The sequence below is a fragment of the Oncorhynchus masou genome, chromosome 23, assembly GCF_036934945.1.
Source record: "Oncorhynchus masou masou isolate Uvic2021 chromosome 23, UVic_Omas_1.1, whole genome shotgun sequence".
NCBI classification, from domain to species: Eukaryota; Metazoa; Chordata; class Actinopteri; order Salmoniformes; family Salmonidae; genus Oncorhynchus; species Oncorhynchus masou.
The window spans coordinates 27622030-27640404 of NC_088234.1; the positions used below are offsets into that span (position 1 = coordinate 27622030).

An 18375-nucleotide genomic window follows, 5' to 3' on the forward strand; every position below is an offset into this window, starting at 1 on the left:
TCTCCACCAGTCTATTGTCCATTGCTCGTGTTTCTTGCAAGTCTCTTCTTCTTATTGGTGTCCTTTAGAAGTTTCTTTGTAGTCTCCTCTGAACAGTTGATGTTGAGATGTGTCTGTTAGTTGATCTCTGTGAAGCATTTATTTGGGCTGCAATTTCTGAGGATGGTAACTCCAATGAATTTATCCTCTGCAGCAGAGGTAACTCTTCCTTTCCTGTGGTGGTCCTCATGAGAGCCAGTTTCATCATAGCGCTTGATGGTTTTTGCGACTGCACATGAAGATACTTTCAAAGTTCTTGAAATGTTCTGGATTGTCTGACTGTCATGTCTTAAAGTAAGGATGGACTGTTGTTTCTCTTTGCTTATTTGAGCGGTTCTTGCCATAGTGTGGACTTGGTCTTTTACCAAATAGGGCTATCTTCTGTATACCACCCCTACCTTGTCACAACACAACTGATTGGCTCAAATGCATTAAGAAGGAAAGCAATTCCACAAATGAGCTTTTAACAAGGCACACCTGTTAATTGAAATGCATTCCAGGTGACTATCTCATGAAGCTGGTTGAGAGAATGCCAAGAGTGTGCAAAGCTGTCATCAAGACAAAGGATGGCTACTTTAACATTTTTTTTGGTTACTTTTTGGTTACAAGAGCACAAAAAAGAGCTTTGAGGACACCTCACCCTGGGTGAACTTGATGGAAGATTTGGGTTTAGATGATGCATAGACACAACCACCAGAAGCACTGCAACTAATAATAGCACTGCCAACTCAGACACAGCCACCCGAAGCACTGCAACTAGTAACTAGCACTGAAGTGCAACTCGCACTTCAGTGCGAGGATACGCCGCTTTAAAAATAGAATTCAGAGCATGGGTTGACTTGGTCCTGAAGAAAGAGTATATAAGAAGCATGCTTTCAATGGAAAGGCATGATAGTGCTACTTGACTTATCACTGACAGACAGCTCGTGATACTTCAACTATCATCAACCTAAAAGGTAATATCTGACTTTCATACTCTAGAACAATTGTATCTCTTGACTTCTGATTTCTGAACGAGACATACTGAGACAACTACCCACTACACTCCTCGTGCTGAATACATCCACCCCCTAACAGGTGTGGCTAAATAGCATCAGTGGTGTTACAAAGGGTCTTGATCTCGAACTGTGTTCTTCACTAATCAGTAAATCATAGTACAACTTCTAGTAGGATAAACAGATACTGAGTGATTGGACCAACCTCTAGAGAAATTGTGAATGGAAGAACATACTCTTTGGGAACCAACCAGGTCAGCCTACGCTAAGGTAATTAACCGCTTGTTGTAATACATATATAAGGCATTAATGGTAGTTAGTGTGTTTTGATGGTGTTTGATGTTATAGATTAAGGACCAAAAAGACACTGTAATAACTGTGTGAACTGCAAAAATTGAATAAAAAGTAGAAACTAGACCCAAAACCCTAGGGGAGAGAATACCTCTGACACTTCCAATCTCGGGAAACAAGTCTAGTTTCTACACTAAAGACAATATAATGGTTTGGACAGAATAATAATTTTATTGTAATAGTAATACTCTATATTAATACTCAAGCATTATTAGTCAACGGACAGACTGTAAATCGTAACCAAGTTATATATAGCTTGCTTGAGTCTAGATATAAGAGCATACAAAGGGAAAGTAAAACAAGAGGTACTCTAAGTCTAATTAATATTATATAAAATCCCGAAACAAGCCTAACGGCATCACACAAGGCTAATCTCCGAATAAAGGGCAGGATACATAACCAGGGCAGTCCGGCGGACCTGTGAGTCACCTGTTAGCCGGGTGACATAAGAACTTGAGTGAGACGACTTGTATCACTCGACGGGGGTACCTTAACGGTCCTATAGCAAAATCCCCTCCCGCGACATTACTACATGATTCCATATGTGTGTTATTTCATCGTTTCGATGTCTTCCCTATTATTATACAGTGTAGAAAACAGGAAAATAAAGAAAAACCCTTGAATGGTTAGGTGTGTCCAAACTTTTGACTGGTACTGTATATATATTATGTCCACCCACTTCTAAAACCAAAGTTGCGCCCCTGGAGAATTTATAGGGGTTCCCCCACAGTTTCAATTTGAAGAACTCAACCCTGGACCTTGAAGCCAGTACCACTGGATTTTTTTTCATTGTTCCCCTCTAATCACGGACTGATTTAGACGTGGGACACTAGGTAGGTGCAATTCACTTTTCGGTAGAACAGAAAACCAGCAGGCTCCAGGACCTCATGACGTTAGAGTTGAATAGCCCTTCCTTAAAGGATCCTCCAGGAACCTTTTTTTATTTTTTTAGATTGAATAGAAAATGCGATGGAAACTCATTAAACTTGTCTTTTTTATTCAGAACATGGGAAAATAATAACCGCATAAAAATGTATTTTTATGTGCACTTTGTCATCACACACAGCGTTTTATCTGAGACAAGTCAATTTGATGGAAACATCCTGGTGAGAAAATGCGCATATTGGTTTTAATGCAGATTTTAGAATATTCGCATGAAAATCTGTCCAATTGGATGGAAACCTAGCTAGTGACACTGTTTTTTGCCTCCTTCCTGCATTCAGTCAGTATAACTTCCGCACGATTCTCAAAAACAGTACATACAGTATTGTTTAGAAACTGCGCTGTCATGATGTAAATGTATCCCAGTTACGATTTGATTTGGAACATTTCGCGCAAAAATACAAAAAAAAAACACACCCCGATAGGCGCGCCACTGATTGGAGGCCTGTGAACTCTGCGTGGCCCTCCCTTCCTCTAATCTGGTTTTCTGGAAATCCCCGAAGTGCACGCTTTTCACTGGAAAACATTTTGCTTTCTCGCTGCTGTTTCTTTTACACCTTTGCATTTACAGAGAACCTTGGTGCTGCAAGAAAATATTCATCACCGGGAGGCGAGGTATACAATTAAATTATTTCTGACAGCGTAGGATAGTATTTTTTTAGTGAATAAAAGTTTGTGAATCGCCTCGGGGATTCCGAAGCAGTCTGCCAAGCTCACAGTTGAGCTAGCGAGAGTAACGTTACATTTAGCTAGTTGAAGTTGGTGGCTAAATTTTGCATCTTGTATTGGTGTATAAATATGTAACTACATATTATGTAACTACATATTGTAGATAGTTATGACATGGGATTTAGATGTCGCTTACTTTTTCGACTGATTTGAGTGGCTACTGTAACGCTAACGTCTAACTTACCCAACTAACGTTAGCTAATTTAGGGCAACATGCTAGACCGGCACTTGACATGTACAATATTTTATTTAACGTGTTAGTCCCTCGTAAAATATTTAAGACGACTAGGTAGCAGGCTGTTGATAAACTTATGTCACTTTTAATTCAGAATTGAATGTAAATCGTTCAGCAACCAACTTGCTAACGTTATCTAGGTGATGCAATGTTACACTATAAGGTTAGCTAGCGAACGTTAGCTATACAACGTCAAATTTGTTTTTGAAACCCCAACTAGTCAACATTTGTAAAGGCATCACTAGTCGAGGGTAGCGTTAGTTTGTTAAATATGCAAAACTGTCCATTACCTTTTGAGTTAGATTTTAGAGGAAGTATTTATTGATTAAACATAGGATAGGCATTGTGATCAACAAAGATTAGCCTAATACCGTGACATAATTTCTCACCTCACCTTCTCAACTACTAGCCTACACAACTCTTACTGAAATACTATATCTTATATAATTGCTAACCTTGTCAATGTCATTACCAGAGCAGTCTGATCCAATTCTTGTCTATGTGAACCAGACCCTCCCGCTGCATTCTATGTTCTGCTTTCTTCTCCACATCTTCAGGGCTGCATTTCAACGGCACATGTCTGCTTTCCTTTTAAAGCCACTGGTCCCCCTTTCACCCCACTTTCCCACTGGTCCCCCTTTTGTCTTCCCATTGACTAATTGTTTTGAAGACGCATGGCTACAACAATTAGTATTATTTGGTTTAATCACATGGGTGTTCTCTCTCCTAGATCGGATCGCCTTTCTTCATCTCCTGCCTAGAGTCCCTGTGTCCAGTCCTCTCCTCCCATCGGTCCAGTGAGCAGTCGAGAGAATCAAAAGATACAGGATGGAAGAGCAGGAGTTGAGCTTCCCCATGAGCCAGGGGTCTTTCCAGCAGCTTTGGGAGACCAAGTAAGTTTTGAACAACCTTTAAAACCCAGATATGTGTGTGTATGTATGTATGTATGTATATATATATGTGTGTTTAGGACTACCAATGTAGCTACTTAAGAATGGACAGAGATGGTTGCGTGTGAGTGGAAGCCTAGAGACTTCATATAATGTATTACAGTACCTCTTCTACTTTTAGGTAATACTTACTTGTACTGTGATTTGTATCTCCTTTCTTTAGCATGTCTACTCAGGGGTCCAATATTCCACCGTTTGGGACTGGAAACTGGTCTGACCTGGATGTCTCGGTAAGTTTGTCTACATCCTGATGTAAAGGAAATCTTTTTATGATACCACACCTTTTAGAATGGACTAGATGGTTTCTCCCCCTTAGTAGTGTAGTGATTGTTTGGCTTTGAATAGATCTTTTTGGTTGTGCTTTTGTCGGACAATTTGATATCCATACATGGTTAGCCTGGACACTCATCTTAAGTATTCAGACAGAAATCCAAAAAGCAACTGCTAACTTAATAAATGGCATGCGTATACATCCTTTACAGCTTGCTCCCGTACTTCCCGAGGCCACCTTCCACGAGGACTTTGACGAGGGGCTGTTTGAGCTGCCTGAGCCCCTGGCGGTGGAGCCCACGATGTCGCCCCTGGACAGCGTGCCTCCCCCCGCCTCCACCGTCCCCTCCACCATCGACTACCCGGGGGAGCATGGCTTCCAGCTGCGCTTCCACAAGTCTGGCACCGCCAAGTCTGTCACCTCCACTGTGAGTGTCATGCATATGGCTTACTGCACATGCCTAAATACACAGATGTAAAAACACTAATATTGTATGCTGCAAGTAGGCTACTTGTAAGCTGTAAGCAAAGTCTTGAGCTGTCAAGTGACTACTAGTAGGCCTTACAGGGGTATTGGGGCCACATTTCACCCCCCCATGCTTTTTTAGAATTCTTCTTCTTTTTGTTTGTTTTCTATGTTGCTGTTGATCTTCTGTAACCCACCTAAAGCATAAGATAATGTGTTTTCAATGTAATTTTCTTTTGACCCTCAAGATGAACAGGACCTGTTTCCTGTTACAGCTGAGTCTTAACCCTTTACACTAGTACCCATATATCGATGGAAAATCTGGGCACTAATAAACACTTGAAGTGGAGTGCTGTGGCTGTACAGTAACGGCGCTGTATGGGTTTTGACTGACATACGTTCTGAACTTGAGCGCCGCATGCAACAAGACGTTGCCCCCATCCCTCCCACTAATTGGTCAACTTTAGCACATTTTTTTTGTCTTGAGGGAAATTTTGTAAATTAAGAGGACTCGATGTGTTTTGAAAGCTGAGACGTTGAGGATTATTTTAAATGTCCCTTTGATGTCATACAAACAAGCAAAACACCTGCAAGTCCAAATGTGCACTTCACAGTTACGTGTCATAAAACTCCGGGCATATACAGTGTCAACATTTATGATCACTGTTTGATATAGTTAGAAGATGACATGGCGTCATACCCTGGGTTTTTCTCAAGTTTGTCTATTTTGAATTAAATTCACAGCGGAACGCGCTGAAATTACGATCTGTTTCTACGAATGTCCTTGTGAAAGGCTAACACTAAGATCATATTTGAACTTTTCTTCTGTAGGAAACATTTCAATGTTGCCCAATCCATTTAGAGCAGTTCCCACGAGTGTAAAGGATTAAACAGCACTGCAATAAGAATGAGACACCATACCCTTAGAAGCTCACTGTACATTCACTGATATATATATTCTCCTTCAATTTGATGAACATAACTTTTGGAATTACTTTTAAATGTTTTATGCTGCCTTTTCGCCTGGATGAAAAAAATATTTTATGAATGGCTTTATCACAACGATAATTAATAACTAAGATTGTGTAAAACCTGTTTCAATTAATGGTCTCCAATCAATTACAGTAAATTGTGGTTACCATACCTCAGACGGAGACAAGTCCATTAATTCTGATTCTCCGTGGTTGCATTCAAGTGGAATCCAGTTTGTGACAATTTGCTAAAACTTTTGTTTTGGCTGAAGTTTTTGGATAAAAACAGCCAATAGCACAATGGTTTCCATGTCGACTCACATGCCAGCGTGCTATGATAGGTCTATTAGTCTTGCGGTTAGGCTGCTCTGCCTTCAAATGAACGCCCCCTGCAACTCATTCATTGGAACCATCGACAGACAAACTGAATTGGTCCACCCACACAGACAGCATCGTGAAGAAGGCGCAGCAGTGCCTCTTCAACCTCAGGAGGCTGAAGAAATTCGGCTTGTCACCAAAAGCACTCACAAACTTCTACAGATGCACAATCGAGAGCATCCTATCTGGTTGTATCACCGCCTGGTACGGCAACTGCTCCGCCCACAACCGTAAGGCTCTCCAGAGGGTAGTGAGGTCTGCACAACGCATCACCAGTGGCAAACTACCTGCCCTCCAGGACACCTACACCACTCGATGTCACAGGAAGGCCATAAAGATCATCAAGGACATCAACCATCCGAGCCACTACCTGTTCACCCCGCTATCATCCAGAAGGCGAGGTCAGTACAGGTGTATCAAAGCAGGGACCGAGAGACTGAAAAACAGCTTCTATCTTAAGGCCATCACTGTTAAACAGCCACCACTAAAATTGAGTGGCTGCTGCCAACACACTGACTCAATTCCAGCCACTTTAATAATGGGAATGGATGGAAATTGATGTAAAATATATCACTAGCCACTTTAAACAATGCTACTTAATATAATGTTTAGATACCCTAAATTACTCATCTCATATGTATATACTGTACTCTATCATCTACTGCATCTTTATGTAATACATGTATCACTAGCCACTTTAAACTATGCCACTTTGTTTACATACCCTACATTACTCATCTCATATGTATATACTGTACTCGATACCATCTACTGCATCTTGCCTATGCCGTTCTGTACCATCACTCATTCATATATCTTGATGTACATATTCTTTATCCCTTTACACTTGTGTTTATAAGGTAGTAGTTTTGGAATTGTTAGGTTAGATTACTCGTTGGTTATTACTGCATTGTCGGAACTCGAAGCACAAGCATTTCACTACACTCGTATTAACATCTGCTAACCATGTGTATGTGACAAATAAATTAGATTTGATTTGGGTAGGCCGTCGTTGTAAATAAGAATTTATTCTTAACTCACTTGCCTAGTTAAAATGAATAAGATTCTATTTTTATTTGTCTGTCCCATTATTGTGTCTGTGAAAGCACAGACAGTGCCATTGAGGCCATCTCCATTTTTAAAGTAGTACATTTTCTTCTACTTCTATTTGGCAAACTAACTGAAAGAGTGCGCACTGCCACCTAGAGTGTGTTGTTAGGACGGGTATAAAGCCAAGGTTGGCGGTTTACTGCCACCTGCCGTTATGGAATGTTTCCTCACAAGTATACGATCCTTCCTTAACCTATAGGACAGGGGTCAACTAGATTCAGCTGCGGGCTGATTATATATATTTATTGTTTCGTCTTCGGCGGATGGTCAGTGGGCTGTGACGTTAAATTAATTTGTAGGCTGAAAATTGACTGCAAGAAGCCCAAACCAGATATTTGACTAAAACATAATTATTTCAAACCTTGCTTACATTTGTATATGATCACGTGTCTCTTATGCATGGGAATATAGTTTTCTGGCTCAGAACTTGGGGGTCAAATAAAATCATTTGACCTGTGGCCTGCCAGTTGGGGAACCCTGCCATAGGAAGTCCCACGCAGTTGTCTGTTGAAATGCTGAACATCCTCAATGGTACTGCCCATGCTAAAATGGGCTTTTGGGCACTAGAGTCCTCTCTCTATGATTGTAACTGAGGAGTTGCAGGCTGGTTGCAATAAAGCATGGGTCTGACATGACCGGGCATGTTTCAAACAAGGGTTAAAATGCATCTTTTTCCTTAAGGTATTTATGATTTATTTAGAATATAATTGTAAAGCAATATTTTGTTCCTATTAATTCCTATGGTTTTTTTCCACACTTGTATTTGTATGAGCTTTGATAGTGACTACCTGTGAAGTAATTAAGCGTCTATTTTTTTTGTCTTCATAAATACAATTCACATCTTTATTCTTTCACAAAGGGAAATTCCTCTGGGACAAAATACTGATTGTTCGATATTTCCCTCCCTCCCCAGTATTCTGTGCAGCTGATCAAGCTGTACTGCCAGCGGGCTAAGACCTGCCCGGTGGAGGTGCTGATGACCAAGGAGCCCCCGCCAGGAGCCATCCTCCGTGCCACCGCCATCTACAAGAAGTCAGAGCACGTGTCCGAAGTGGTCAGCCGCTGCCCCCACCACCAGAGCACGTCTGACGGCTATGAAGGTGTGTGTTTTAGTCTTGAGGTAAAAATTCCAAAGTGAGTTAGTAAGTAATTTGCCCATGTTGAGAGTTAAGCAGACTGATACAATTTCTCACGAGGTTCATTAGGTTGTAATGAATGAACATGCAGTATTCAGCTGGAATCTGGTAGTCACCTGATTTGTCTAACTGTATGATGAACCTTGTTTTTCCCAAACTGATTGTGAACCCAAATGTGTGCCTGATTAGAGTTTGAGATCAATACATTGAAAGATCGTTTTGGGTTAGGTGTAGGGGCAGATTTAGGCTATGTCACCTCATCTGTTTAATTAATTTTTTCTTTGACAATAGCTAATGTAAGTAATTAGAACAATTCCTATCCCCTACAATGGGCTAAAATATAGACTAATTAGTGTGCTTATCTCATCAAGAACACTACTGTTATTCCCCATACTTTTATTATTTTACTTCTTACCAATTTTTCTGGTGTAATTAGGACATTTGACATCTGATATGTCAACTTGTCTTTGATTATTAAAAAAATTGAGGGCTATGCATTTATGGACAGTGTTGATTGTAGGCTAAATCATAAAATGAGAATAGGCACTCTTGAAATGCCCCTTGCCTCAAATATTCTGTTTTGTCATTTTAGTATTGTGCAGAAATGGTAGGCATGTATTAACAGATATTGCCTTTTTAGAGTAAGATGGCAAGGTTTTGCAAATCAGTCTCAACCACCTGAAGATGGGTGTTCATTTTGATTTGTCTTGAATGTGGGATAATATGTACAAATCAAATGTCATATGAACATATTCAAACTCCCAGTATTTGGGAAACGTAGATCAGGGGTGGCCAACCATCTTGGCGAGTTACCTCTAGGTACTATTAATAAGGATAGTTCACCCAAACTGATTAAATATTTACGTTATGGACTCACGATATATCGGTGAACATATCGGAATTGGCCGATATAGCTAAAAATGCCAACCTTGGTATCGGCCGGTCTAGTTTACCGTCAATATGCAAAACTGATCTCAAAGCTGACGTGCATACATATATAATGAATGTGCATGACGTAATGACGCCACCGAAAAATTTTGCGCTGTACGTGCAACATAGCATTCCTAAACTAACCCACAATGTCTGCTGTGTGGATCGAGCAATCAAGTCAAGCAGTCATTTGAAAGGGTAACAAAATTTCAGCGAGACACCTCAAATGCAAAATCCATTAATGCTAAGATAATGGAATTCATTGCCCTTGACAGTCAACCATTCTCTGTCGTGGGTGATGTTGGCTTTCGCCGACTGGTCGAGCACCGGTTAACACTACCAAGTGAGCTATTTCTTACGTTGCCCTACCGGAGTTACACAGTAATAGTGTCACTGCTATTAGCTTCACAACATGCATACAATGGAATGCCGTTTGGGTTTTTGCGTGTCAAAAAAGATACAGTAGCACTGTCAAAGCTGTACAAAACACCAGCCACGCATGATGCAAACACCGGCCACGAATCATGTTTACACAATACCGTGTTGGTAATAAAGCATCATTTGTTAGACCGCAACTTCTGGAGTAGCTATCTTTTAGCTTGGTACCTAGCTAGCACCAATACAACCAGCCTGAAACGACGACAAGTAAAAACTACAGTCATTTTCATTATACTTAGCAATGATTTAGGAATCATTGTAAGTATTAGCTTGGTAGCCACTTGTTGTTCGCCTATTGAAATTGAACTTTAGTTCATGAAAATAAATAGCAAGCCAGCTACTTAACCCTGTTGCCCAAAGCTAATGTTATAAGCAGCCAGCTATTTTCATCTGGCTATTGAGGCTCGACCCGACAGGACTGGGTTATGTGTTTAGAAGCTAGCCACAATAGGGATTAGGCACAATAGTGGAATTTGTGGTTTGCCTTCAAAGTAAAAGTATGTCATTGACAATGATGTAAATGAATACAAATAGTAGAATTATGCCATTATGACAGAATTATGCGTATTTTGAAGGGTAACCGCAAAGTCCACTATTGTGGCTAAACCTTATTGTGGCTAGCCTCACAGAGATGGGTCCGACCACCATTTATCAAATAAGAACTGTCTTATAAATTAGGGTTATTTTAGATGGCATCTAGCTATATAGTTAGCCAGCTAACTATAGCTACTGAAACAGATTGTTATTTTGTTTTTGGGGAAGAACATTGCTTGCATCCATGAGCTAGCAAGCTTGTTTTTTTATGACCAACACTGTAGGTGTGTGAGACAACTTCACCAGCATCATAGCATACGTTTCGATGAATCGTTGTGACATGAAATAAGAGTGATAGTGTAATCAATGTGTAATAACTACGTAAAAAAATGTATCAGCGCGTTAAATTATGACATGCAGTCATATTCAGGTCCTGATTGGTCAACAAGGTTATTTGACACGTTAAATAGTATATTTCTTTCACTTACTTGCTGTTTCAATGTTAATTTGTTCAGTCATTTCATTCTCAACCAGGATTTCTATGAACAACGAAACAGCACAGCAAGTAAGTGAAGGAAATAGGTTTTGATTATGTTTTACTGGTAATGGGGACATGCATAAATGCCAACAAAATAACTTTTTTGATTGTGTGTGTGTGTGTGTGTAACCTTAACTAGGCAAGTCAGTTACGAACAAATTCTTATTTACAATGAAGGCCTACCCCAGGCCAAACCCGGACGACGCTGGGCCAATTGTGTGCCACACTATGGGACTCCCAATCACGGCCGGATGTGGTACAGCCTGGATTTGAACCAGGGACTGTAGTCACGCCTCTTGCACTGAGATGCAGTGCCTTAGACCGCTGCGTCCATGTGTGTTAACTATTTAACTGCACTAGAATGCTTAAAAGGCTGTTAAAAGTTTAAATATCGGTTATCGGGTTTTGTTGGCAAGGAAATATTGGGTATCGGTCCCCTAAGACACGCTGGCGCTAATGATATTCACAATAGGAAATCTCATTGCAAGCTTTCTCCTAAAGTTGGCAGCCCTGCAAGGCATAACTTTCCCCTTGTGTAAAATATGGTCCCAGGAAGTTATGAGAGGACTCTTTACCCCCCCTCACTTTCGGTCTACTTCCTGTTTCCTGTCAGGTGTGACCCACCGCAGTCACCTGATCAGGGTGGAGGGGAGCCAGCGGGCTCAGTACCTGGAGGATGGTAACACCAAGCGTCAGAGCGTGCTGCTGCCTTATGAGCCTCCTCAGGTATACACCCTCTTCCTCTGGTCTCCTGTATTAGTTTTAATATAAAAGATGAATCGTCAGTTTGCTTGACACTTTCATCCGTCTATAATTAATTTAAAATGTACATATATGTTTAAGTGCATCTTCATTTTGTATAGCTGGGCTCTGAGGCAACTACTGTTCTCCTGAACTTCATGTGCAACTCCAGTTGTATGGGTGGTATGAATCGACGGCCCATCCTCACCATCCTGACGCTGGAGACCCAGGAGTAAGTCTCTCTCCTTATCCCTTCTCACTGTATTTGTTCATACTGGAAAATCTTTGACTGAGTCTCGTCCTTATTTGTGGGTATATACAGTGGGGCAAAAAAGTATTTAGTCAGCCACCAATTGTGTGTGCAAGTTCTCCCACTTAAAAGTATTTAAGTGGGAGATAAGTATTATAAGTATTTGGTCACCTACAAACAAGCAAGATTTCTGTCTCTCACAGACCTTTAAGAGGCTCCTCTGTCCTCCACTCGTTACCTGTATTAATGGCACCTGTTTGAACTTTGTTTGAACTATCAGTACAAAAGACACCTGTCCACAACCTCAAATAGTCACACTCCGAACTCCACTATGGCCAAGACCAAAGAGCTGTCAAAGGACACCAGAAAAAGAATTGTAGACCAGCACCAGGCTGGGAAGACTGAATCTGCAATAGGTAAGCAGCTTGGTTTGAAGAAATCAACTGCGGGAGCAATTATTAGGAAATGGAAGACATACAAGACCACTGATAATCTCCCTCGATCTGGGGCTCCACGCAAGATCTCACCACGTGGGGTCAAAATGATCACAAGAACGGTGAGCAAAAATCCCAGAACCACACGGGGGACCTAGTGAATGACCTGCCGAGAGCTGGGACCAAAGTAACAAAGCCTACCATCAGTAACACACTATGCTGCCAGGGACTCAAATCCTACAGTGCCCCCCTGCTTAAGCCAGTACATATTCAGGCCCATCTGAAGTTTGCTAGAGAGCATTTGGATGATCCAGAAGAAGATTGGGAGAATGTCATATGGTCAGATGAAACCAAAATACAACTTTTTGGTAAAAACTCAACTCGTCATGTTTGGAGGACAAAGAATGCTGAGTTGCATCCAAATAACACCATGCCTACTGTGAAGCATGGGGGTGGAAACATCATGCTTTGGGCTGTTTTTCTGCAAAGGGATCAGGACGACTCATCCGGGTAAAGGAAAGAATGAATGGGGCCATGTATCGGGAGATTTTGAGTGAAAACCTCCTTCCATCAGCAAGGGCATTGAAGATGAAACGTGGCTGGGTCTTTCAGCATGACAATGATCCCAAACACACCGCCTGGGCAACGAAGGAATGGCTTCGTAAGAAGCATTTCAAAGTCCTGGAGTGGCCTAGCCAGTCTCCAGATCTCAACCACTTAGAAAATCTTTGGAGGGAGTAGAAAGTCCGTGTTGCCCGGCAAAAGCCCCAAAACATCACTGCTCTAGAGGAGATCTGCATGGAGGAATGGGCCAAAATACCAGCAAAAGTGTGTGAAAACCTTGTGATGACTTACAGAAAATGTTTGACCTCTGTCATTGCCAACAAAGGGTATATAACAAAGTATTGAGAAACTTTTGTTATTGACCAAATACTTATTTTCCACCATCATTTGCAAATAAATTCCTAAAAAAATCCTACAATGTGATTTTCTGGATTTTTTTTTTTCTTCTCATTTTGTCTGTCATAGTTGAAGTGTACTTATGATGAAAATTACAGGCCTCATCTTTTTAAGTGGGAGAACTTGCACAATTGGTGGCTGACTAAATACTTTTTGCCCCACTGTATGTAAAGGGCTCCCTTTTCTGTGGGAGGGAAAATCTGTGATATCTGTGATAATGTGTTTGGGTCCCCTAGTTTGTCCCCCCTAACTCTCACTTCTCTACTCCTCTCCCCTCTCTAGTGGTCAGGTTTTGGGTCGCCGTTGTTTTGAGGTCCGAGTCTGTGCCTGCCCCGGCCGGGACCGCAAGACCGAGGAAGAGAACGCTAACAAAGCTCTGAACGGGACCAAGAACACCAACGGCACCAAGAGAAGTAAGACTGGGGCCATGTTCCAATAATATTAACTGGCATCCTTTCCTTGTCTCCTATGTCACTGTTGACCTTGTCTCCTTTCCCCTTAGAGTCCCAACAGGCCCTGCCGCCTCCGGGAACCAGTAAGAAGATCAAGAGCGGCTCCAGCACTGAGGATGACGACAAGGACAATGTATTCTTGTTGCAGGTAGGGGGGGACCTCACACACATGCAGGCCAACACACTTTTGGGTGGGAGAATTTGTATATCTCTATTTCATGGTTGTGATAAGGTGTGACGTGACTACCATTAATGTGATTACTGCTATTCATTGAATAACTACCTTCTACGTTGAATTATTACTCAATTAAATGAATCATGTAATAAATGATTAATTAGTAATTGGGCCCCCAGAGGAGAAGTTTATTTGAGTTAACGTTTCCCGAATTAACTCAAGAATATATTGATATCATACCAGTCATCAGTCAATCACTTCCTCATATCACTCTCATTCTGAACTCTAGCCTAAGTGATGAATCAGTGATACACAAATTGGCTTAATTATTTATTAACTAACTAAATAATCACACAGAATTACATAAACACACGCAGTATAGCTTATATTGATTACTAACATAATGCAATGAAAAGTCCCTAGTGGACTAACCCGACATGACTGCTTGTTACACAACGGTGGGGAAAGAGAGCGGGAGAGACAGAGTGAACTTAATTATACATACATGTGGAAGCTATGCTCATGGGAATATGAATACTTTGCACATGAACGTCCACTCATTCAAAAATAATTGCAATGTATATATTTTCACGTGTTGTCTCTGTTGAACTCGATCCGTCTATGGGACGTGGTTCGATGTAAGTCTCTGGTTGTCCACCAGAAGTCACAATGTCCTTAGTTGTAGGCATCTTTGTCTGGGAGTGTTCATTAGGATAGATACCTCAGAGGTATCTATGATGGTGAGGAATTTGTCCTTCCCTCTCGTCTTGGTCAGTTGTCCTCGACTACGTTACATGCAGAGCTGCAGGCGGTGCATGTCTTAGTCTTTACCTTCGTCACTCGTCGAGAGTTAGAGGGTCTTACCATTTTCTGGTCTTGTAGTTTTAACCATTTCCAGCCGTGTAGCCACTGCTCCACGCTGTCTGGACTAATATGTTAATTATTCAGCGAGTCCTTTTTAAGTACACTGGTCTGAAAGGTAGTTCCATCTTGTTGACACAATGTCTGTGCTCACGTGGGAATGGTTATTGACTTGGCCAAGGTTTATATGAAAAGCCATTACCTCATTTAGAAGGCTAAAATCACATTTCTGATTTAAAAAAATATTCTTATACTTAAAATAAATTAAACAACATTTCGATGCAAACCTGATCACTAGGACGTGTACATTTTCAGAATTATACTTCTTGTTATAGTCTTTCTAATTATTTTAATGACATCACAAAATATACATTAATTATCCATATTACATCTGTCAAAATTCCCAACATTTGGATATTGAAATATATTCTCCTAATGTTCATTGCCAAAACATCAAACAAAGTCTTTCTGTTGTAGCAAAGGGATTTTTAACTTCTCCATACTGCAGTGCAAGAGAAAGTTAACGACCGGTCGTTACGTCATAAAACTCGGCCAACTCCCCCTCTGGGAAAGAGGGGGTTTGGGCTATCTGTCATCCTGTAATCCTCACCAAAGAGATAGTCATGACAGGTGCCCATTTTAAAAATTCCCTCACTCTCTTTCTTTCAGGTTCGTGGAAGACAGCGCTATGAGTGGCTCAAGAAGATCAATGACAGTCTGGAGCTGATGGACCGCATTCCTCCCGCTGAGCAGGAGAAATACAAGAAGAAAGGGTAAGCCACTCAACGGCAGACAATTTGATGACGGGAACTTCTCCCTAAAATGCCTCTGTCCCACTTGTCTTAATCCGTCATTTCCTCCATCTATCCTCTCAATTCTAAAACTGTCTCACCTTCGATGTTTGTCCTGTATTTTCTTTCTCAGTTTCTCAAAGAGCCGCAAGCAAGAAGCGTTGGCCCCAAAGAGCGGAAAACGGATGCTTACAAAGGAGGGGAGGAGCGACTCAGACTAAGGCCAGGACACCTCAGCCCTTCCCTCCTGTCTATTCCAGACCAACATTAAATTGTGACTCCAAAGTAAATGCCCAATACCAAACCCTAGGCAATACATGTAGTCACTTCTTACAAGTCTGAAAGGATAGGTATTAGCAAGATGGTAATAGCTCCAGCTAGGCAGCTTTACTCAACAGGCTGACCGCGGTCCGAAACCCGGACCAAAACGTTGTCAATACGGACTTCGGGTTCCGCCCCAAAAATTATAATATCCCTTGGTATCATATGAACACACAAAGGCATGGCAAAATGTATAGAATTGTGGGAAATGAGCTTTAACACTACAAAAAATGTCTGCCAAGAAGAGGGGTGTGAATAGTTTGGGGTTGCAAGTTGGGGGTTCTTTACTACACTGATAAATGACAATATCTATCCGGACCTTTACCATCTAGGAAATTTGTGTTACCAGACCTTCTCATAGTACTTGGGTACAATGGTAGAATTTTAACCATATTTCAGATGCCAGTCACTTTCAGTACAATATTAAGTGTGTAAGTGTAGGACCTAGGGTTTGGATTGGGTAAATAGGCTGACCACCATGCCAGTCACTTTCGGTACAACACAAAGTGCCTAAGTGTAGGCCCCCCGCACTGCCTTAACCATCTAGTGTGACTTCCTCCTCACCTGCCCCCCAAAGAGCACTTTAGCTTGTGCTTTTATGATTTGGACCAATTAAAACTAGTCATATCTTGACCTGCCTAGAAACTATGCTTTGTTACCAGTTAATTGGCCAATTGCCTGTTAGTATTTTTGATACATGCTAAACATAACCACTGCCTTCATTCCTCCCCCTGAACCTTTGACCTGGTTCCCTGTTAATCATGGTCCTATTGAGGCATTGGTCTTTCTTTTTCCCCCATTTTTGTACTGCTGATCTAGGAACTTTTTTGTAAGTTCTTTTAGGAACTGTTATGATTTTGTCTTCTCAGAATGTTTTTTTCTTTGTTTTCAATAAATGTTTTTTTTTATTTTGTACTAATTCCTTCGTTTTGTCCAATGTCTTTTCTCTCTCCTATGCAGAGTTCTGATACTGTGCTTATGCTATACTTGATTAAGCACATTTTATGTTGGTTTACTTTATGGTTTTCTGATGGAAACTCTTTTTGCTGATGTCATTTGGTGCTGAGACATGATGCTCTTTTGTTTAGGGAAAAAGGAAACATTTCAGGGAACTTTAAAAAAAAATGAAATAAAAGCAATTTCCTAAATAGTACTGTAATCCTCAGTCTTTTATGTTGATTAAAAAAAATGTAAACAAGCTAACATGGGTGAGTGACGAGAGACCCATTTACATCTCGGAACCAGAACCAAAACTTGCTTGTCCTGGCTAGCTACTCTATTAGTTAAGGCTCTGTATTGAGACTATTTTTTTTATATCATCATATGGACCTGAACTTTGCTGGGCCCAAATATATTATTTTTCATATTGCTTCCATCATGGTTCCAACAACTATGGTGGATGTGTAACCAGACCAGCACAGTACTGCTCGGCTTGGCTTGGATCACAAAGGCAAATTTCAAGCGTCATTAGTACTGTCGTAAACTAGCTTTGCATTTCAGATGTACCTGACACTTGTCCATTCCTTTTATCTACTGCTGTGTGTACACATCAGCCAAGAATACATTGTCCAATGCTTTGCATGTCTGGAGGAATAATGCAAAACCAAGTATCTGTCTTGCATCCATGAAACATACATCTTTGTACTTCCATTTTATTTGCTTAAGGGAGCCAGTCTTAAATGGGAGGGATATACACTGTGTCCAGAACCCCCCCCCGCCTCCCCCCCTTTGGCTCCAGAACAGCCTGAATTCTTCAGGTCATGACATTTTTGCTCAATTGGTATCAAGGGACCTAACATGTCCCAGGAACACATTCCCCACACCAGTACACCACTGCCACCAGCCTGTACCATTGATACCAGGCAGGATGGGGCCATGGACTCATGCTTAATCCAAATCATGACTACCATCAGCATGATGCAACAGGAACTGAGATTTGTTTGGACCAGGCAACGTTTTTCCACTCAATTGTCCAGTGTTGGTGATCGCGTGCCCACTGGAGCCGTTTCTTGGTTTTAGCTCCAAGGAGTGGAACCCGGTGTGGTCAACTGCAATAGCCCATTCGAGACGAGGACTGACGACTTGTGCGTTCTGAGATGCTGTTCTGCACACCCGTGTTGAACTGTGCAGTTATTTGCCTGTTTGTGGCAATGTTTGCACAATGCTTGCCATTCTCCTTTGACCTCTCATCAACGAGCTGTCTCATCATCCTCGGTAAACCCTAGGGGCTGTCGTTTGTGAAAAGCCCAGGAGGCCGGCTGTTTCTGAGATACTAGAACTGGCACACCAGGCACCGACGATCATACCACGCTCAAAGTCGCTTAGGTCACTCGTTTTGCCCTTTCTAACGTTCAATCGAACAATAACTGAATGCCTGT

At 41.3% G+C, this 18375-nt stretch overlaps 1 protein-coding gene across 1 annotated transcript; it reads left to right on the forward strand.

Moving 5' to 3' along the window:
- Positions 1–2792: 2792 nt before the first annotated feature.
- LOC135510682 (cellular tumor antigen p53-like) lies at positions 2793–17147 on the forward strand. Its single transcript, XM_064931789.1, has 11 exons — positions 2793–2942; positions 4022–4184; positions 4405–4471; positions 4724–4939; positions 8350–8536; positions 11626–11738; positions 11876–11985; positions 13680–13810; positions 13900–13997; positions 15555–15658; positions 15810–17147. The coding sequence occupies exons 2-11, from the start codon at positions 4120–4122 to the stop codon at positions 15895–15897; spliced, it is 1179 nt and encodes a 392-aa protein (XP_064787861.1). The 5' UTR covers positions 2793–2942; positions 4022–4119; the 3' UTR covers positions 15898–17147.
- The last annotated feature ends 1228 nt before the right edge of the window (positions 17148–18375 follow it).